At 42.4% G+C, this 22596-nt stretch overlaps 2 protein-coding genes across 4 annotated transcripts in view; one reads left to right on the top strand and one right to left on the bottom strand.

The window, feature by feature from the left end:
* Positions 1-20292, bottom strand: part of MASTL (microtubule associated serine/threonine kinase like) — a 50097-nt gene extending 29805 nt beyond the window's left edge. The window contains exons 1-6 of one of the 2 annotated variants that reach the window (XM_034760190.1): positions 20074-20292; positions 18930-19232; positions 5327-5464; positions 3360-3499; positions 2513-2601; positions 285-391 (exon numbers count right to left, since the gene is read on the bottom strand). In XM_034760190.1, coding sequence (XP_034616081.1) covers positions 285-391; positions 2513-2601; positions 3360-3499; positions 5327-5431 — 441 coding nt within the window. In that variant the 5' untranslated portion in view covers positions 5432-5464; positions 18930-19232; positions 20074-20292. Of the gene's footprint in view, positions 1-284; positions 392-2512; positions 2602-3359; positions 3500-5326; positions 5465-12728; positions 13004-18929; positions 19233-20073 lie in introns of those variants that run through there. The other variant, XM_034760189.1, reaches the window with a different exon arrangement.
* A 436-nt stretch (positions 20293-20728) lies between these two features.
* The window catches only part of YME1L1 (YME1 like 1 ATPase), a 39572-nt gene continuing 37704 nt past the window's right edge, over positions 20729-22596 (top strand). For both annotated transcript variants that reach the window (XM_034760186.1, XM_034760188.1), the window contains exon 1: positions 20729-20761. In XM_034760186.1, coding sequence (XP_034616077.1) covers positions 20729-20761 — 33 coding nt within the window. The remainder of the gene's footprint in view (positions 20762-22596) is intronic.

The raw sequence follows: 22596 nt of genomic DNA, 5'->3' as shown, positions 1-22596 counted from the left end.
CTGCAGCTGAAAATGTAGTCTTAAATTTACTCAAAGTTAAATTATAATTGGAGCTCAGCGGAAATCACAACCCAAATCTGGCAATTCACTAATCTGGAGTAAGACCTAAAGTAGCCTCTGGAACACTCAAGTCAAAGGCACGAGCAGTCCAATCATGAAACATGCTACTGGCTGTGGTCAACTGAGACACGGAAAAGCCTCATTACTCCAACTTAAATTCTTTTCATTACCTTAAATGCAAGCAGTTTGAAGAAAACTAACAAACAAATAACTAGATTACTTACAAAACCCAGAGAGCTGATGAGAGACAACACTTGTCCTGGAGTGCGCGAATAATCTTGTTTAGGCTTAGCCATTGATGGTGTAGTAAGGATATCCATCATATTTATCTCTAAAATTTAGAAGTTAATGCAGTGTGTCAGGTTTTTATTGGATTAATCAATAAATGAAAAGTTTCAGTCATTAACAGTATTTAAATTCAGTGGAAAAAAAGCTTGTCCTTTAATTTGGTTTACATGGCTCTCTCACTTAATTCTGAATTTTACACAAGCTATTTCTTTACCAATACCATTCATCACATTTATTTTATTAATCCTAAAAGACTTTTCAAAGTCCAATTAGATTTCACTATGTTGTTTATGTTTTGCATTTCTCACCATAAAAACCACTGAAGTCAGTTTCATTTTCAGGTTTTCAATACTATACTGCAAAGGTTCAAAAGGAAGGCAAATGTTTGTAAGAACTTTCCACTGTTTTTTTTTTTTTTTTTTTCAAAATGATGAAATAAGAGACCCCAGGAATTTTGAGGTAAGGTGGTACTGAGTGTACCTTCTGGGGCATAATCAGTTCTAATTAATGTATAGAGCTAAGATGCACTGTGACAGCTATAGTAATTTTAACATGGCAAAACTATGATCTGTTTTTGTGGTAGGATAGGGGGAGACGGGCTAAAGAAATCAATTTGGCATATCTGCAGTACATTTTTAATAAGATTTTTCCACTAAGCTTATGAAGTGTGCATCTATAAAAGGGAAGGCTATAGAAAGATTATTATTATTTTTTTTTTTAGAAAAGGCAGTCTGGAAAGTAAGGTAAGAATTTCCATACATTACGAGAATATTAGGGTCGTACAGTTAACATAAAAATTGCTATAATAATTAGTCACATACTATTTCACAAATACAGTATACATATTTTTCCTACAACCTTAGATACATATAGCTTCTTAACATTTTTTCATTCCTGTAGATTTACACTAATTTCACTTTTGTTTGCAGGGTTGTAACTATACTGGTCCAGGATACAAGATGCAAAGAAGAGTTCTGTGGAGCTCAAAAGCTTCTCTTTCACCAACAGACAGTCCAATAAAATGTGTTACCTCATCCATCTTGTCTCACTAATTTTGCTGCCATAATGGTTCAGTAATGTATAATTTTTACAGACTGTGCTCTTCTCTCTAAATCACATATTTTAATCATTTAGTCAGCATCCATATAAGGCACATTCTCTTTTCAAAAAGTGGTAGATTCTGCAATTCAGGGAATGAGGCTATTAACTATTAAGTAAAAATAGCTACCAACAGAGGTGATCTGTATATATCAGCAAGTTTATACTATTGTGCTATGTTGCATATACAATATAACATGTTGTGTAACAGTTTATTATGAAGCTTCAAAAATACACAACTGTCTGGCACATACAGTATACTACACAGTATCTAAGATTGTAGAATGGCATATAGTCTGTTTGAGAAATAGTATAGGATCATGTACCACAGGATAAATTATAATGCATCCGTTATGAGTAAGGCTACCTTTTAGTCACAGATATTTTTACTAAAAGTCATGGCCAGGTCATGGGCAGTAAACAAAAACTCATGGCCCATGACCTGTCCATGACTTTTACTATATACCCCCTCCTCCAAAAGCTTACTATTTACTTAAATACTAATGCTTTTATAACAGTAAGTAACATTAGTCAAGGAACTGCACCAGTCATGTGTGGTACCAGTACAGTAGAACCTCAGAGTTACGAACACCTCAGGAATGGAGGTTGTTTGTAACTCTGAAATGTTCATAACTCTGAACAAAACATTATGGTTGTTCTTTCAAAAGTTTACAACTGAACATTGACTTAATACAGATTTGAAACATTACTATGCAGAAGAAAAATGCTGCTTTCCTTTTTTTTTTTTAAATAGTTTACATTTAACAGTACTGTAATGGATTTGCTTTTATTTTATTGTTTTTAATCTCTGTTGTTGCCTGATTGCGTAATTCCGGTTCCAAACGAGGTGTGTAGGTTGACTGGTCAGTTCATAACTCTGGTGTTCATAACTCTGAGGTTCCACTGTACTGGTCATTGATTAGAAATATCGGTTAGGTACAGTGCCTGGCTCAGGGGACCCTGATTGGAGCCACTACATGCCACTGGAATGTAAAATACCAAGAATATTAAAACATGATATTTAGAAACCACTGAGGAACCACAGACTCATTGATCCACATCTCACCTCTGTTCAGAGTAACTCTGGAGAGCCCGAAGTCTGTCAATTTAACATGGCCCTCATTAGAAATTAGCATGTTGTCTGGCTTCAGGTCCCTGCAAATATAAAGGTACTGAAATAAGATTGGCGTATATACAATTTAGCATAAGAAAGAAGGGAGGAGAAAGCATTAAGTAGAAAGAAGTTACTCAACCAACAATGGAGGCATTTATCGTTCTCTAGGATCAATATTAGGGCCCATTTCCCATTAGGAAACCATTTTTAAGTACAGATTCTAGAGATGTGTCAGAAAATTAAATGTGTCTTAGCATTAAAAATGCAAGCATCATCATGTAGCCTGAAATATATGCCACAAGATTTGTGCATCTCATAATTTTAATCTCTTGGGGAGCATGTCAAACTATCTCACTGAGGACTACCAAATTATTAGTGCTTACTAGCATTTGACATTAAGCATTACTAGCCATTGGCTATAGATTTCAAAATGCATTCCTTGAAGTGCAGTAGTAATATAAATTGAAGAGAATATTTCATCACTGGGGGAGAAGAGCAGTCCCTCCCTTCTTCTCCCCAATCCTCCCAAAGACTTGATAGCATTCACGGGGCACTGGGGACAGAGTAGCCAAGTTCCTGCTCTTATTCCCTTTGAGGGACAAATTAAAGGAAGACAAAGTTGCTTCTCCCTTCAAAAACTACTCTAGGGATGGATATTCACAAATAGAAACTCAATATTCAGAGGCTGATGACATGAAAGCTGGACTCCACAAAGATTACATGCTAAGACCATAAAATGAGCTTTAACAACAAACAATGTATTGGTTTGCAGTCATAAAACTACATATTAGATTTTTACCTGTGGATTATCCCATGCCTGTGAAGGTAATCAAGAGCCAGTGCTGCTTCAGAAATATACTTCACTGCCATTTCTTCATCAAAATAGCCATATATGTGGAGAAGAGATTTGACATCTCCACCAATAAGATATTCCATCACCTGCCATTGAAAGATTTCATTTTTAAAATGAATCTTTATTTTTGGTTGAGATATTTAAGATTACACAATAATGAACTACCTTTTTTCTTTTCAAAAGAGGAGCATTTAACATAGGGTAAAGCAGATAAAAGAATTCTTGTGGTAGTTTAACTCATTTCCTAGGGAAGTCACTGAAGCAATGTTTAATTATATTTCTTTCTGTTTAGAAGACTTGATCCATCTGACATGGCTAATAAAACATTGCTCTGATGGACATAGAAGCTTTTTATTGCTTCTTTTTGTAACCCTGGTTAGCTTTTCAATAGGCTAGATTGATTACAAATAACACTTCCCATGACAGGAAGTATAATTTGATTAAGCAAAATTCAGTGTCAGTCAAGGATAATTGATCCCAAGTTTCACAAAATATCTGTCTTATCAAGATTAAAGTATCTTAGTGATTGTATTTTGAAAATGTAAATATATAATACAAAATCCAGGCCTAAATTTTCAGAGATGAGTAATTCCCAAGATTATGTACATGACTAGAGTAATTGTGCATTCAAGAGAGTGGAGAGTCTGTAATTATGAGCATGCTTAAAGGCCCAAATGTAAAAAATTGAGCTCTGTTTTTCCTTGACATAATCAGGGCAATAACAAATGTTCTGAATACGATCCTGCATTAAACATATTTTAAAAGGTTAACTTCCTAAATTGTAATTTATTTGGGCTGTCCTAACCAATATTAATGCTATTTCAGTGTCTAAAGACCAATACATCTTTATTAAATTTAATGCAAAATTAAATGCTATACTACAGACATTAAGAGAATAGCATGTTTCACAAAAGCAAGATTTCACAAATCCACTCACCAATAGTAAGTAGGAAGCTTTTTGTGTCAACAAAGGGTACCTCTTCACTACCCGCCATATCGGCGGGTAGCAATCGATTTATCCGGGATCGATATATCGATCCCCGAACGTGCTCACAGTCGACTCCGGAACTCCACCAGAGCGAGCCGCGGCCGTCGATCCCGTGCCGTGTGGACCCCAGGTAATTCGATCTAAGATACGCAACTTTCAGCTACGCAAATAGCGTAGGTGAAGTCGAAGTATCTTAGCTCGACCCCTCCCCCACCCCAGTGTAGACCAGCCCAAAGTGTTTTCCTCATCCCTTCTGGCAGAATCTAGGCTTTCATTTTAAAAAGTATGGGTCCTAATGCCTTCTGCATAGCTAGGGTATCTCTTGTATGGACCCTGCTCAAATCCTACTCCAAGACTTGGGGAGGGAGTGTTAAATTGCTGGTTCTACCACAGAGAGCCTACCACAGAAGAAGGCTTGGCCTATATTTATCTCAAGGGTGTGTCAGAAGCCTGTGCTAGTCTTTATTTTATCCTTCAATCATCCCGTTCCCACCTACCCCAATTAACTCTGCACTTTAAGTACTGGCAGCAAGAGCATACATTTTACTGTTTGTGATCTACTGGATATTTTTCAAGGCACACACACACAGACACTCTGACCCCACAGTCTTCTTAAATATGTGGTTCATTTTTATTTTGGACCCAAAATTGTGCTAGGCATTCTTGACCAGGTTAGCTACATGGAAGGACTCTTCTGTTAGAAAGAAGGAGGGGTTAAAAGGAGTCAGGGAGAAGGAAGATATTAATCCCACATAACTACTCTAGTTAAGACCTCATATTGGATGAGAAGTGAAAGGAAATGACCCAAATACCCAATCCTCATTATTGCAAGAGCATATTTTTAAACATTACAATTCTTCTAACGAACTTCATTCTCCACTATGTTTTCAAAGCTGTCTTAAAGCACTGTAAACCATTTACTCACCAAGTACACATTGTTAGCTGACTGAAGTGAGTAGTATAAGTGTACAATGAAAGGACTTTTGCTGAGAGCCAATGCATCTCTCTCTGCCTGGACCTGGTGAACCATGTTTTTATTTATCAGGTCTGCTTTTTTGACCACCTATAAAACAATTCATGTAGAAATGAATTCACAACAATAATTTGCCATGCTCATTTATTTTCAAGAATACACATGCTGATAAGGTTAGTCAGTTTCCTAGATAAACTTTCCTTCACTGAGTTCCATGTCTCTATGGCACAGCTAGAATGACATTTTTACATACTGCCCTTGTATTGTGGTGCTATGGTTTTGTACATGGACACCTACTTTGAAGAATTCTCCTGCAACATCTGAAGAAAATTATTCACACTATTTGCATTTCAGGTTATTAAAAAACAGCTACTCTCATCTGAATGTCCGACTAGCGTCTAATGTGTTCGAGTCCCTCTAACTCAGAGTAGAGCAACAACTTTCCATGCAATTAGAGCTTCTTGAAAACTAGTTTATAAGCTATATTTGAAGAAATTAGGTTGTAATTAAATAGTTAAAAATTATATTTGACACAATTGTTATATAGTTTATGTGTAGGGCCCTACCAAATTCACAGTCAATTTTGGTCAATTTCACAGTCATAGGATTTTTTAAATGGTCAATTTCATTGTTTCAGATGTTTACATATGAAATATCACTGTTATAACTCTGGGGGTCCTCATGGTTGCAAAGCTATGAAGGCAGCACAGCCACGGAGCTTCCAGCAGCCGGGGGAGGTTCCCGGAGTTGGGTCTGACTCTGCCCAGGAGCGGCCCCTGCAGGGGAAGAGGAAGTCCCGTCCCTCGTCTCTCCCTGGCCCAGCCAGGATTTGCAGCTGGATCCTGATGCATGGTAGGACCCCCTGAGCTGGGGCGCCCCAGTCCTGCCCCTCTACTACAATAGCCAGATACCATGAGGGTGATCAGTTCACTCATAAATTTGGAAGGGCCCTACTTATGAGATACAAACAAATTTGAAGACTCTGTGTGAAGTGTAGAGCTATTCTGTTGACTCACACTGGTAGCCTGAGGTCAGTTGCTCTATGGCACTCCAAACCTTTGCAGAGTAGTGTGAAGTAAAGATAGGAGTTCCACAAGATCCCCTTGGCCAGGGTGGACAAAAATCAATGATTAAAAAAAAAAAAATCAGATTTTTTTATTTAAATCGGATTTGTTTGATAAAATGCTTTGAGGAAAAAACCTATCTAAAGATAGTTTTAATTAAGATACATTTTACCTTGAAGATATCTCATCATGGAATCAGGTTTCAGAGTGGTAGCCATGTTAGTCTGTATCAGCAAAAAGAACGAGGAGTACTTGTGGCACCTTAGAGACACACTAGCCTGGTATAATGAACAGCTGTGCTTTGCTCACATTGGAAGGATATAGAGGGAAAGAACGGTGACATTTTTGTATAAGAAAGCTGGAGGAGGAATGAGCTTTCTGCTCCATTACACACTAGTCAGGGAAGGACTGATTGCCTTTAAATGGAGGGCGAGGGGCAATATAAATACCCGTCTCAAACATAACAAGCCAGTGAACTACAAGACAGCAACTGAGCAGTGATGGTTAGTGAGGACCTGTAGCCCAAAGTGTACCGTAGAACCTCAGAGTTACAAACGCCTCGGGAATGGAGGTTATTCATAACTCCAAAATGTTTGTAACTCTGAACAAAACATTATGGTTGTTCTCTCAAAAGTTTACACCTGAATGTTGACTTAATACTTCAACAATTTCCACCCCACCATCAACTTCAGCCTGGACCAGTCCACACAAGAGATCCACTTCCTGGACACTACAGTGCAAATAAGTGATGGTCACATAAACACCACCCTATATCGGAAACCTACTGACCGCTATTCGTACCTATATGCCTCCAGCTTCCATCCAAGACACATCACACGATCCATTGTCTATAGCCAAGCCCTAAGATACAACCGAATTTGCTCCAACCCCTCCGACAAAGACAAACACCTACAAGATCTTTATCAAGCATTCGTAAAACTACAATACTCACCTGGGGAAGTGAGGGAACAGATTGACAGAGCAAGACGGGTACCCAGAAATCACCTACTACAGGACAGGCCCAACAAGGACAATAACAGAACACCACTGGCCATCACATACAGCCCCCAGCTAAAACCTCTCCAGTGCATTATCCACGAACTACAACCTATCCTGGAAAATGATCCCTCACTCTCACAGACCTTGGGAGGCAGACCAGTCCTCGCTTACAGACAACCCCCCAACCTGAAGGAAATACTCACCGGCAACTACACACCGCACCACAGAAACACCAACCTAGGAACCAATCCCTGTAGCAAACGTCGTTGCCTACTCTGTCCCCATATCTACTCTGGCAACACCATCAGAGGACCCAACTACATCAGCCACACCATCAAGGGATCATTCACCTGCACATCCACTAATGTTATATATGCCATCATGTGCCAGCAATGCCCCTCTGCCATGTACATTGGCCAAACCGGACAGTCCCTCCGCAAAAGAATAAATGGACACAAATTGGACATCAGGAATGGTAACATTCATAAGCCAGTAAGTGAACACTTAAATCTGTAATAGAATGACCAGGGAGATTGAAAAGTCACTGTCATTGAACAAAAAAACTTCAGAAACAGACTTCAAAGAGAAACAGCAGAAATAAAATTCATTTGCAAATTTAACACCATTAATCTGGGCTTGAATAGGGACTGGGAGTGGTTGGCTCATTACAGAAGTAGCTTTTCCTCTCCTGGAATTGACACCGCCTCATCTATTATTGGGAGTGGACTACATCCACCCTGATTGAATTGGCCCTGTCAACACTGGTTCTCCACTTGCGAAGTAACTCCCTGCTCTCCATGTGTCAGTATATAATGCCTGCATCTGTAACTTTCACTCTATGCATCTGAAGAAGTGAGGTTTTTACCCACAAAAGCTTATGCCCAAATAAATCTGTTAGTCTTTAAGGTGCCACCAGACTCCTTGTTGTTTTTGACTTAATACAGTTTTGAAATTTTATTAAGAAAAATGCTGCTTTTAACCATCTTAATTTAAATGAAACAAGCACAGAAACAGTTTCCTTATCTTGTCAAATCTCTCTCTCTTTTTTTTTTAAATCTTCCCTTTTTTTCAGTAATTTACATTTAACACAGTATGATATTTGCTTTTTTGGGGTGGGGGAAGGGAGGGAAGGAAGAGGAGGTCTCTGCCCCTGCCTGATTGCATACTTCCAGTTCCAAATGAGGTGTGTGGTTGACTGGTCAGTTCATAACTCTGGTGTTCATAACTCTGAGTTCTACTGTATATCATTTACATTGGGTGGGTTTAACATGGTTTCTAATCAATATGTTGAAGTTAGACAAAGATACAAGGTGGTTAAGGTTGATTTTAAAATGTGATATTTAATGCGTATATTACTTAAGGGATTATATGAACTGTGAGTATTTGAATATTTATCTTCCTTCTGTATTTCCCAATGTTTAAATGCTTAGGCCATGGGTTCTTAACCTGGGACTCATGATCACCCTGACGTATTTATAATGGGAGAGGGTTCCATATAAGGAAAGGGAGATCCCAATAGGAAAAATGTTGAGAACCACTAACTTAGTGTATTTCTTGTATAGACACATTTCAACTTTAATGTTAGTTAACTCAAAATCTTGACCTTCTAATTTACTTAGCTGAAGCTTCTAGCTGTACATCATAGATTCTAGACACATACTCAGCTCTGCTTAATATATGGTGACGAGGTATTTAGATGGCTAAAAAGTGCAGACAGATACTAAAGTTAATTTTTCATTATTTAAAGTCTCTTCTAAAAGCATTGTGAGTGGAAAAATTTCTCTGTTGACAGCAAGTATTAAATTTACTTTCTAACCAATAAAAGATACCATCTCACCCAGTTTAGAAGATTTAAATTCTTGCAGGATGCATCCTCCATTTACGTGGACACTGCTTTCCTTCCCTAGCTGCCAGTAATAAGCTAACTCCTTATTTTAAGTTTTATGTGAAATTAATGCTTAGTTTCAAACTAGCGTGTGCAGCTGTTGGTAAAATATATAACCTATAATTAGAAATTCAATGTTTAATACTTATTGATAAAGCCCTACTTAAATTGTGGGATGATTGTAAAAAACAGTCAATTATTACTTTTCCGTGATTTTCTGCTGTCAGCCGCCTGGGGTTGAGAGCAGCCACCCTCGCTCTCAGCCCTGGGGCAGCCAGGGTTTCCACTGTTAGCCCCGTACACAGTGGGACTCCCACTGTCAAAATTGTGATGGAAGTCTAAAATATTTGTGTGGACAACTTTTTTCCAAGGAGGTAATATCAATAGTGAAACTACCCCTTTCTTAGCACTTATGGCAAAATTTAGTTAGAATTATGACTGGGTCTTCTAAAGAAAAATATTTTAAATGCAGAAATCTTGCCTCTGCAATTAAGCAATACTGCTATCCTCTTCAGAAAAAAGTTACATGCAGTGAAAAGAGCACACTTGTGATAAGTAAAACATATGTCATTAAAATTCCCAGCCTTAACTGGCTAATTTTTCAGGGGGGAAAATCTAATTTCTGCATAAGGAAAATGTAATGTCAATTTCATAATCAAAAGTAATCTAATGTTGGTCTCCTCAGGAGAAAGCCTTAGCAAACACAAGCAATTAATGATGACAAATAACTGTCTTCGTTAACAGTGAGACAAGGTGGGTTGAGGAACCTTAAGAAGGGCGCTGTGTGGCTCAAAAGTTTGTCTCGCTCACAAACTGATGTTGGTCCAATAAAAGATACTACCTCACCCATCTTGCCTAATATTCTGGGACCAACATGGCTATAACTACACTGCATACAACCTTTGTTAACTGTGAGCTTCAGCAACAATACCATATTGCATCAAATATATCCTCTGCCTGTGCCATCTACTGCTTACTCTGGGGGAACTGTGCACCACTGCGCATGTGCACAATTCATATCCAATGCAGATTCCGCCCTCCCCGCCCCAAAAATACATTCTGCCTGAGAAATCCTGCAGCCACGCCTTTCATCTACCAGATGCCACTGTGGCACTAGAATAGCCAGAAGCCAACTGCATTCATCACAGCACCCTGCTCGCAAACCCAAGTTAGGACAGACAGAGTGAGGGCATACGGGACTGCTTGGAGGGGGGTCACAGATTGGGCTTCAGCAGAGTTAGTGGTGGGGGACAGACTGGAGCATGGGCTCAGGAGCTAGAGGGGTGACAGCATTGAGCCAGGGGCTGAATGGGAAGGGCGCTGCAAGGTTTTTAAAACGTCCGTGGATAAGTGGGCTCGGGTAGGCCACCCACAGAATGAATTTAGAGTCCAAGTCGATATTGGTGTAGCGAATAAGTACATGGGTGGGGCACGTCCCTTGGTTCATCAGGGAAGGAACTGGGTTATTTCCCTGACCGGTGGTCTTGATTACTCAACCTGGTACTGACTGTGTTTGGGATTTTTTGGTTTTTGTTTGATTTTTAAATCAAAAGCTTAACATTGTTACCCCCAGGAACAACCCAAACAAAATGATCATAATGAAAGTTTGCGTGAGCATTCCATATGTGCAATATATCAATTAAGGGTATGTCATCCCCAAAATCATGATTCCAAAAGATCCAGTCTCAGACAATTTCCCAACACTGCAAATGATCTGCCCCCACAGATCTTGTTAGCTAATGAAAAGAATTCTGTCATTTTGAGATTACTCAATATGAAAAAGGGAATTTAGAAGTTTATGGGAGTATACTTGCTTTGTGATGTCAGTCCTGGCAGCAGGGCTCTAGGCTGTGCTGACAGCTAACAGGCGATGTAAGTAACACAGTGTCTGGGTAGGCACTGCATTGCCCTAACTTCATCAACCTAAGTGCTACGCCTCTCTCAGAGATGGAGTTAGGATATGTCTATACATACAGCGCCACAGCTGTGCCGCTGCAGCGCGTCTGGTTTATTTTATTTAGTGTGTGCATAGTCTAGCCAAGTGATGGCATCTTCAGTGGCATGATGCAGTTCTTCTAGGCCACCGCTGAACCTAGTCAACAGGCATTCATCGACAACGTGCCTCATCGTCTGTGTTGCATCACAGCTGCACAAAGGGCTGTCACGAATGTCCCAGCGATACTGGTTGGCTGCATGGAGACCTTGCCTGGTCTAGAATGTGTTCAACAGGCACCACTGGCGACGGGGCACGTCAAAACCAGATGGGCAAATTGTGGGGTTGGTGACAAGGGACTGGTTGGGGATTATAATAGCTATCCATTCCTCTCGCCAGAGTGTTTCTGCCCTAACATCCTGGCATGGCGGATGAGACCATAATGGGCGACGTGACAGCAAACGGGCAGCGCGTCTGGTGAAGTCGCTGTATGCCAACGGGAGAGAATTGGTATAAAAAAAAAACCACCTTAGCGAGCAGCAGAAGCTATGTCGGCAGTAGAAGCTCTCCAGTCTACAGCGCTGTCCACACAAGCACTTATGTCGCTCAGTGAGGTGGAATGTAAGTTTTGCCAAAATATGCTGTAGTGTAGACATAGACTTATTAAGTCAATGTAGTGGGCAACTTACAGCAACGGGAGCACACTATAGGGTGGACACTTATCACGTAACTGTAGTGTAGACCAGGCCTGAACCACACAGTTGCAGGGAGGACAAACAGAGACAAGCACAAGCCTGCCTTGAGAACGCCGCGGGGCACCACAAACAAGGGGTGGTGGCGCCAGCCAGGACACCACTGGAACAGGAGCAGGCTGCACATGCCCAGCTGCCGCTCACGGAGCCCTGACTCTGGGCCCAGCAGTAAAAGTTCATTTTTCCTCTCAGGTCTGAGCTCCGGTTTGCTGAGCGCAGCCCGACTCAGCCCAGCAACCTGCGTCTTGAACTCAGACAGACTCACGGCTCCTGCGCCCGCCGAGCGTACCACGGGCCGCCACTCCCCGGCCACCGCCCCCTCAGGCCGGGGCCTGGCCCCCGCAAGACGCAGCGCCAGCGGCCAAACGCCCTCGTCGCGCAGAGCGCGTAGGAGCCGGGCCCAACTGCTCAGCTTCAACCCCCCCAGACTGGCACATCGCGGGGCTGACTCACCCACGGCAGCTCCACGCCCCGCCCCCATCTATTCCCAGCGGGAGGGGGACGAGCCGGTGAAACTGCTACGAGCCCGCGGGTAATTCGAGCCCAAGCGGGCGATCGCTGGGGACTGCTGGCTGCCTGCCGGGCTATTGGGGTCCCGTCTGCAGAGGGCAGCGCTGGGCCCCGCTGAGACCGTCGCGCTCCGGGCGTGACTGCGGGAACCGGAGCAGCGATGAACCCTCCCCCGCGAGTCGGGCTCGGGCTCCGGCCCCGCCGCTCTCACCTTGACAGCGTAGAGCTTCCCCCCCTTGCGGCCCAGGTAGACCTTCCCGAAGGCGCCGCGGCTGATGGGCTTCACGATGGTGAACTCCTCGATGGAGGGCGGCCGGGGCACCGCGATGCGCTTCACCCGCGCGGCGCCCCTCTCCTCAGCCGCGGGTTCCACCGGCCCCATCGCGCGACTCCGCGCTCTCCGACTGTCCCCTCCACCGCTCCGTGCCCCGCGCCAATTCAAAGCTAAGCCCCGCCCCACCCGCGGGTAACGTCATTGGCCAACTGACAGCAGCAGGGACGGGGGTTGGGCAGGACTTCCCGAGAGTCTGCGTGAGAGCGATAAGGGGAGGGGTGAAAACGAGCGCACGCGCAGTAAGCAGTCTAGCAAGAGCACTGGGGAACAGGTAAGATCTGGGGAATCAAGCGGTCTGTCCCCAGTACAACTGACCGCACCGCAACTCTACCTCTAATGTAAGTGACTCCAGGTAGCTCTGCCTCTAATGCCTCAGTGCAACCAATCCCAATACACCTGCTTCCAATATCTTAGTGCAGCTGCCTGTAATGTAAACAACACCAAACAGCCTGTTACAATTACCTCTAATGCAGTGGTTCTCAAACTTGTGTACTGGTGTCCCCTTTCATATAGCAACCCTCTGAGTGCGACCCCCCCCCTTATAAATTAAAAACACTTTTTTTATATATTTAATACCATTATAAATGCTGGAGGCAAAGTGGGGTTTGGGGTGGAGACTGGCAGCTTGTGACACCCCCCCCCCATGTAATAACCTTGTGACCCCCTGAGGGGTCCCAACACCCAGTTTGAGAACCCCTGCTCTAGTGTAATTGATTAGTGTAGTGTAATTAAGGCCCTTCATTTTCAGTTTTTGCTGAAAAATTCCCAGGTTTTACAAAAGCTATTATGCAGTTTTTACTGGTTTTTTTCCCCTCTGAATTTTGGACTACTGAAGTTCACAAAAATACGGATTATGTTCAGAACAAATCCTATACTTTAGGAACATGTGTTTATGTTGATAATAAATTAGTCTAAGTGTAAATGTGAGGCAGTTTGTTAAAGAAAGGCAATGTAGTAGAAGATACGTGTGTGTGTATATGTGACCATACTGTTAGTGAGACAAGGTGGGTGTGGTAATATCTTTTATTGGACCAACTTCTATTCATGAGACAGACAAGCTTTGGAGCTTACTGTTAATGTACAAAGAAGAACAGGAGTACTTGTGGCACCTTAGAGACTAACAAATTTATTAGAGCATAAGCTTTCGTGGACTACAGCCCACTTCTTCGGATGTAGTCCACGAAAGCTTATGCTCTAATAAATTTGTTAGTCTCTAAGGTGCCACAAGTACTCTTGTTCTTCTTTTTGCGGATACAGACTAACACGGCTGCTACTCTGAAACCTGTTAATGTACAGTTCGCAAAATAAACCACAACAGTAAATTGCCTTTACTTTCAATACACTTACTGGTCTCTATTTGCTGATTTTTTTTTTTTCTGTTTTCCTGTCTCCCAATATTAACCCTGATATTTACCCAGAAAACTGTGAAGCTAGTATTTTGCACTCATTTCCATCCTTTTTCTAATTTTTGTAATGAACACTGATTAATTTCTGGGAAATTTTAAACAAAATAAAAACTGAAGTTGAAGGGCCTTGTTAATGTCCTATCGCAGCTGCCCCCACTGCAATTATCCTTGGATGTAATCACTCCCTACTGCATGGCTTTCATGATCGTCCCCAATTAGACCATGTTGCAATCCTCTTTTCCTCAGATGCCTCTCAGTATAACTGTTACTCAACTAGCTCATAAATGCCCTTCAGTAAATATCCCCAAACTCAACTGTCCTTTATAACTATCCAAATGAACCACCTCTCCTTCTGAATGTCTATAAAACTACCTCCTATAATAACTGTCTGTTATAACTGTGGCAGTTGACAGAGATTGTATTTGCTTTATTGTCTACAGAATGTATATCCCATTTGTCATTAATGTTCTTAACTTGGAAGTCTTGTGCATTCCTCACTTACTGTTAGATGAGCAAGTAGTGTCAGTGACCACAGCAGCTATTTTCCACCTGCCACTACAGCAGCATTGACTGGGATCAGGAACGTGTCTATCACTGCAAAATCAGGATCTATGTGTCAATATAGTTTACTTATTTAGACTTTTTTTTTTAACTTCTTAAAGCTCTGAATGGATGCTCTGCAACAATGAAAATACTCAGCATGTCATTCAAATGTTAGAAGTTGTTTGCAGTGTTGGTCCTACAATATGAGGGAGACAAGGTAGTGAGGTAATTTCTTTTATTGGACCAACTCCTCCTGGTGAAAGAGACAAGCTTTCAAGCTCCCCAGAGCTCTTTAGTTAATTTACACACTTAATAGACTAATAATTGCAAAAGTATAAAACCAACTCCTTTCAGAATAACCCATCTAAAATCCACCATAATCTCCTCTTTGAATGCCCAAAAGAAGCTAGTTGGTACATGAACTTTTATCTTCAAATTCCAGATACTCTGAGAACAGGAAACAGTCTTTAGGATTTACAAAAAGTCTATTCAAATGCTTCTCAGTGAGAACATGGCCCATCTGATATCCTCTTGGTACTCACTACTCAGCTGAGCCACATCTTATAGACGGGAACATACATGAGGATTTCAAGCAAGCCACTCCAGACAGACAAGTGCTGATGATTGAAAAGACATAAGGAAAAAGTAAGGTTTCTTTTGGAAAATGTTCTTTTGTTAAATTAACAGATTTTAAGATTTATGAACAGCGGAAAAAATTAATTTTACATTAAACAAGATTCACAAATGTTTGTATGACTCTCTACCTCAAAATAGCACCCCGGAACCCACATATACACCACTGTGATATTATGATATGTTTTGTACAAAGTATGCCTTGTGAGTGAGGTATCATTTAAAAGGTCTTGATCTGTTTAACTTTAATATCCTGTTGAATTGTATGTACTATTCATTGTATATGAAGTTATGATGTGTTACTCAAATATGTTGTGAGGTTGGGAGATACCTACAGCCAGCCTTTCAGTGACAACAAAGGAGCAACTGACAAGACAGATTTACATCAGGACCAGCCAGACTTGTGTTGATGGTCCACCAAAAGAAAAATCCACTCTCCCAGAGACACCTCAGAGGGGGCATGTATACAATGAGGGGTACTTAAACCCCATGTCACAGCAAGGATTTTTCTAGCAGCTGGAAGAAAGTATAAAAGAGAGAGAGTGACATCATCACTTGGCCTCTCCCCTCCCACACCTCAACAGCTGTAAGACCGTCTGGAAGACAAAAACTTTGAACTGGGGGGACTGGTCCAAGGTGAGAGGGAATGCAGCCTATGTATTAAGAACTGTAAGCTGCCTGTAACCTCTATTGGAGTGAGAGAAACTGTTTAAGTCAAACCTTACTTAGTCTGTAGAATTTAGACTGCAAATTTATTTCTTTTTCTTATGTAACCAACTTTGATCTCTATGCCTGCTACTTAAAATCTATCTGTCTGGAGTCAATAAATGTTTTAATTAAAATATAAAACAATGTTGTTGTTTTTTGTTGTTGAAGTGCTTGGTGAATCTCAGTTCAGGTTAACAAGGGCTGTTGCACGCTCACTACCCTTTGTTGAAGTGGTGAACTAATTAATGAGCTTGTATTGTCCAAGGGAGTCTGGAGCAGTGTAACATGGTATGTTAATGGAATGCAAAGCTGGGGGCTAGGGTGATTGGCTGGTGCCTCTCTCTATATAATTCATGAGTGGCTTGGAGAGCTATCTAGCAGGGTGTGGGTCTCCACATGCTGGTGGCTGAGTGATCACAGCTCCTGCAGGGGTTTGCTGTTTGTCACTAGCATAGCTTTGTGAGAGACAGTCCAGGCTGGAGAGAGAAGGGGGCACAGTGGTCCCATAGTTTCAGGATGTACACGGGGGGTCCTGTCACAGTATGTATAACAAATTAGGCCCCAATCTTACAAAGACATTGAATTCAATGGGACTACTTATATTCTTAAAAATTAAGCATGAAATCTTTGCATGATCAAGACCCAAACTTAGACACTGTCAACTTAAAAATCATACTTTTGTATTATTTTATTGGTAAAAATAACTAATATTACCATAACTGAATATGAATAGAGAGAAAAATATTGTTGTCTGTCTTAAAATCTGATCCTCCACTGAACTTTGTACAGACATAGCACCTGGAGATCACAGAGATTACTAAAGTTGATGGAGGGTGGGACAGAATCCTCCTAAGTAAAGTGTTTTCCAGAATTGGGAACTTGGTTTATTTTGTGCATTTGACTGTACTTAGTATAAGTCAAGTTTCATTGTTTCCCTATATAGTCCATTATTTAGAGAGTTTCTTCAGTTTGTTCTGTGAATCTAGAGACATTTAAAATAGAGAGAAATGTGATTCCAAACCACAACATTTGGCATGTGATTACAGGGACAGGTGTACTATCTGAACATTTGAGTAGCTCTTTTTAAAAATAAAATACTGATTAGATTTCAAGTTGGCAATGTCCCTTTAAAGTTTGTGTTTAATTTTTCTTCTCAAAATGTCCATTATAAAACTGCTTTACCTTTTACCTTACAGCAAGAAATTTGATACCCACATCTCTTTTGTGTTAGTTTAGCCATGTAACTTGCCAGCAATTTTTTAATTTAAAAAAAGAAAATGTGCCAGCATGATTTTGCCATTGAAAATTTGACTAGTCTGACACAAGTTTTATTTTGTTCATAAAGATGTAATACATTAAGACTCTGATCCTGCACTGAGCTCTAAAAGGCCTGCCCAAGCAGAGTTGATTGCAGGATTAGGGCCTCCCTTGAAAAATCCTTAAATGCAATACAGTGTACTCAATAGAGCCTTGTCTATTCTAGAAAAAGAAAAATTGCCTATTGCTGATAATAGGTTTCAGCAATGGGCACCTATTGTCAGCAACAGATAATTTTTCTAGTATGGACAATGCATGGATTACCAGAGTGTCTTTTCTTGGCCTTGGAATTTGCAGAAAACACATCAAGGAGAAGGGAGAAGATGGGGTGGAAGAAATCAAAGAATACCCCTCCCCGCCCCAAAAAAACACAGGAGATACCTTATCAGTCTGTAAAAGGAGAAATTATATTAGTTGTTCAATGAGAGAAAGAGACACAAGAAGTGAGATCAAACAAAAGAGAGGAAAGGAAACAAAATAGCCAAAAAGGACAGAACAGATGGAGAGGGACATGGAAAGAATGACAAAATGCAGAGAAAAAGATAAATATTATGGCATGAGCCACACATGACCAAATTCTGCCCTGGTTTACAGCCATGCAACTCCAATGACCTAATTGAGATTGTACAGGCTGTAAACCAGGAGAGAATTGGATTCAGTGTGTTAAATTACACCTCAATAGCTTATTTTCTGTAAGTTTCTTCCTACTTTTTATTACACTATAGTTCCCTAACCACACCACAGCTTGGTTTAATTTCAGGGAAGAGTAGTAGAATTTTGTTTCTATTGAAACATGAGTAAAATTGATGCATGTAACTAAGGTCCCAATCCTGCAAGATTATCAATGCAGGCAAATCGCTCCCAGTGTCCATGCAAAGTCCTATTGACTTTGTGAGCCCATGGACTGTGGTTTGTGAAGTTTAGATGGCTTTAAGACAAACATTAGTTTTAAAAATATATGACAGTCACATTTATTTTTTCTTCTCCTGATCTCAATTCCTGCAGAATTATCTTCAATGGAGGACTGAAATCATTGAGTAACAGTATTAGAGTACCAGCAGTCCTATTTTTGACAATTAAAAAAAATAGGTGCACTCTAGAAGTATTGCAGTACTCCTAAAATTAGAGAGAACATGAACTGCAACCTGGAATCAAGATATTCCTACATTTTGGGAAGGTTTGGATTACAGTGTAGCAACTCAGGCTATTTCCATAATGTATTTGAAGGGAAACCTAAGAACTCTGGAACAGCTAAGAGTTGGATCTGGATTTTACATTTTACAGCTCCAGTCTCTTTGTAATATAAACCTGATACCTTCTCATTTCCCACCAGCTGGGCTCCTTCACATCTTACTGACAGCCATGAGGATTTGTTCATTTGTATCATCAGATGATTGAGAGTAGGATGTGGAGTACTGGTTGGAGATACTAAGGGCCAGATTTCGATACCCATATTCACACCAAGAGGTACCTTGCTCTGTGAATGAGTAATGCTTCCATGCCTTGTTGTCACGGAGTGACCGGGGCAATGATCAGGAACTACTCGATACGAAGCCAGTCAGGACTCTGGGGGAGCATGCCTCCTCTCTCTGAGTATACTGTCTCCACGGCAAGAAGCTTATACAGCTTCAATCTTCCTGGGTCTGACCTTGGCACATTCAACATCCGCTTCCACACCATGTGCTTCCTACAGCGAGTCCGCCCAGATGGGGCTCCTGGGGAAGCCAGAGGATCCTGCACCCCAATTCTGCAGGCAGATGTGACTCTCAGCCAGCTGGTAAAACAGAACATTTATTAGTCAACAGGAACACAGAACAGAACATGTTAGCACAGAAATCAGTGACTTTCAGCCAAGTCCATTGTTGGGGAAGGGGAGCCTGGCCCCGGCTCTGCCCATTGCTCCTCCTCTGGCCTTTTCTGACTTCCCGGGCCAAGAGTCACCTGGTCATATCCCCTTGCTGGGTCTCAGGTTACGAAAGGGTGGGCCATAGCATTTGTGCAGGCAGCTGGCGCAGCCCCCGCAAGTCACACATCTTTATTCCCTCCACCTAGACATTGTTGCAATACATGGGAAACTGAGGCACACACAGCATTCATGCAAAACAGTAAGACTCACTTAGGCTCACATACAACATAACGAGGGAAAATTCCCACTATGTCACACTTGTGCAGGGAGCAAAGGAGGGGAGCAGCTCCATACTATCCCACAAAACTAGAGAGATGTTTTCAGAATGTGGGCAGCGCAGCCTTCTGCTTGATGCTGTAGAGTTACAAGGCCTGCACATTACCCTGGAAACTTGGCAGATGCCTTGGCAATACCTAGTGGCCAGGCCAGTGGGATCCAGAAGGGAAACAGTATTGCAGTCTCCAGGACTATATTAGCTATGTGGTCACCTGTTATCTCCTAAATTTTAGGTAAAGGAGGCAGTGATGCTACTAGGCTTGCCACCTCTTTTTCCAGGCCTTCATGGGGATCTGCACACCAAGAGCCCCATCCTGCAGATGCTTCTGCATCTTTAACTTTAGGACCATGAGTAGAGTTCTACTGATGGGAGTAAAGTACATGCATAAGTAGTTGCAGGATCAGGGCCCAGAATTGTGGGATGTTTGCTGACCTTGAGAGCACTTGCTAGGCCCCTGGTGTGATGGACCAGTCGAGTGATGTGGTGGCTGGAGAGATAGGTGGGGTAGGGCTGCATTTTGGTTTTCTCACACCATGTTAGTTAGGTTTTGCAAAAACAGGCTGCTCAAAAGCAGGCCTGTTTTATCCGTACGCCAGCTCTCTGTTTCCGAAACGACGACCTCGTGCTGCGACCAGCTGGACACAGCAGCTGATGCACGCAACTCACACTGTACCCCCGCCGCGGAAATGGTTTGGTCCTACAGCCTCCCCCGTCAGGCGGAAGGAATGGTTTGCTCCCGCGCGCAAGAGCGTAGTAGGAAGAGGCTGGTGTACGCGCGTGAGACACATTGGTTGCTAAGGTGTCTGGTTGCTATGGGGGAGGAAGGGGAGGTGGCCGGGCAGGAAGGACTCGGGAGGGAGTATGACCCGGAAGCGGTATGCCGCCCCGTCCGTTTCCGGCATAGTTGTAGTTGGCCTAGTCGTTACCGGCCGCAGGAGGCGGCCATTTTCCATGGGAGTGAAGCCGCTGAATGCTGCTTCTCCCGGCGGCTGCGGCCAGAGGGAGTGAGAGGCGAAGACTGCCAGGCGCGTAGATCGCCGCTCCCGGCACGGGAGGAGGGGGAGTCGCAGCCCTCATAGAGGGGAGGATGTTTTCCTTCTCTACCACCGTGCAGCCCCAGGTGAGAGTGCTGGCGCGCGGGTGGGACTCGGGATACAGGAGAGCAAGGGGCGCCTCCCCGGGGTACTATTGAGCGGGGAATGGGTCGGCTGGGCAGCTCCCGCCCGTTGTGTCGGAGCCGCTGCGCTGAGAGACTCCGCCCCAGAAAGTCCCCCGGGGGCGCGAGCGGGGGTGAGTGTTGGGTTGCAACTTGCCACAGAGGCCAGTCTGGGGCAGGGGACGGGGTGAGAGGGCGATTGCTTCTGCTTCAGGGAGGGATTCTGAGAAACTGGCGGGTGAGACATGGCCACTAGGTTGTCTCCTGACAGACACCTGCACGGGGGGCGTTTGCGGGAGATACTCCGTTATCCCGACCCGGTCCTGAATGGAGAGCGGGTTCCCCATCTTTTCTCTCTCGAGTTCTCTCTCCTCAGTGGCTCGGCTAGGGAATTTTTCTCTCTCCTTTCTGAGCTGACAAAGGAGGTTGTGACACTTCCTGGTCTCTGTCACTTTATGTGTTAACAGTGGGAGGAATGAGGTGTGTAATACAATAGACTAGTACAGTGGTTAGAGTGCTAGCCTGGGAAACTTCGGGTCGAATCCCTGCTTGGTCACAGGCTTTTGAGCACCCTTGAAAAGTCGGTTTCTCTGTGCCTGATTTTCCCGTTTGCAAAATGGGGACATTAGTACATTAGCCCTGCCTCACATTTGTGTTGTATATTAAAGATGGTGAGGTGCTTATATGCCACAGTAATTGGGCCATATAAATATCTAAGAGAGATACCTAGATATTACATATAGTGTCCTCGATTGGACCTCAGCTTCTGACAAGTGTGCAGCTTACTGCCTTTTACATTCCAGACTCTGATACAGTAAAATACAGTCTACACATGTCTTGTCCCTTAGCATTCCTTATTCCCTTCCTCATTAGGCCCAATTCCCTGCCCTGGTTAGATGCATGGGTGTTAGACTATTTGTATTTTTCTTGCTTGGGCTACAATATGGCTTACTAACATAGTTATAACACTTCCCCAGTTTACATAGAGAAGTACTTTTGTAACAAATGCTAGTAACCGATAATACTGGCATAATTATTTGTCCTATTCACACAGAACATAAGAGTAGAGATTTTAATATTAAACCAAACAGAAAATGTCAGTTGTGTTAAAAGTACAATGTGTAAGGCTCTCTGAAAACTCTCAGGTTGGATCTGCCCTCAGCTTTTGTTTGTGTGACTTTTTTATTATCCCTCCCTGGTTGAGTTGAGCTAGTACTAGATAGTACACCATACTTTAATTTGCTGATCTTAGGTATACTAGTTCCCAGTTTTAGCAAGCCTGGGAGCTGTCAAAGCATCACTTGGCTGGTCTCAGCTCTGTGGGAAAACAATTGACTAATAAGATTATCACAGTGCATTATAAAGAAATAAAACTTTACATTTAAAATATTTCAACTACATCTGTAAAATGTTGAACATGCAGCATTCTGGCCAAATTTCTGGTCCAGCAAGAGAAGCAAATGGGGAGGGAGTATTTATTATATAGATTACCAGTTTACGAAATACCTTTGTTTAAACCAGTCAGTTGATACACATATACTTTGTATTGCCCAGATTTAGCTCACTTATATGCAAGCTGCCTAAGCAGGATCTCCTAAAAATAATATATGGCCAATACCTATCTCATAGAGCTGGAAGGGCCTCTGAAAGGTCATTGAGTCCAGCCCCAAGTATTGACTTTGCCCCAGATCCCTAAGTTGCTCCCCTCAAGGATTGAACTCTCAAACCTGGGTTTAGCAGGTCAATGATCAAACCACTGAGCTATCCCTCCCCCCCCGACAACTAAACTCTGAAAGAGA

Source organism: Trachemys scripta, chromosome 2, assembly GCF_013100865.1.
Source record: "Trachemys scripta elegans isolate TJP31775 chromosome 2, CAS_Tse_1.0, whole genome shotgun sequence".
NCBI classification, from domain to species: Eukaryota; Metazoa; Chordata; order Testudines; family Emydidae; genus Trachemys; species Trachemys scripta.
The sequence above is the reverse complement of the archived record's forward strand: the minus strand, read 5'-3'. Positions and strand labels throughout refer to the sequence as shown.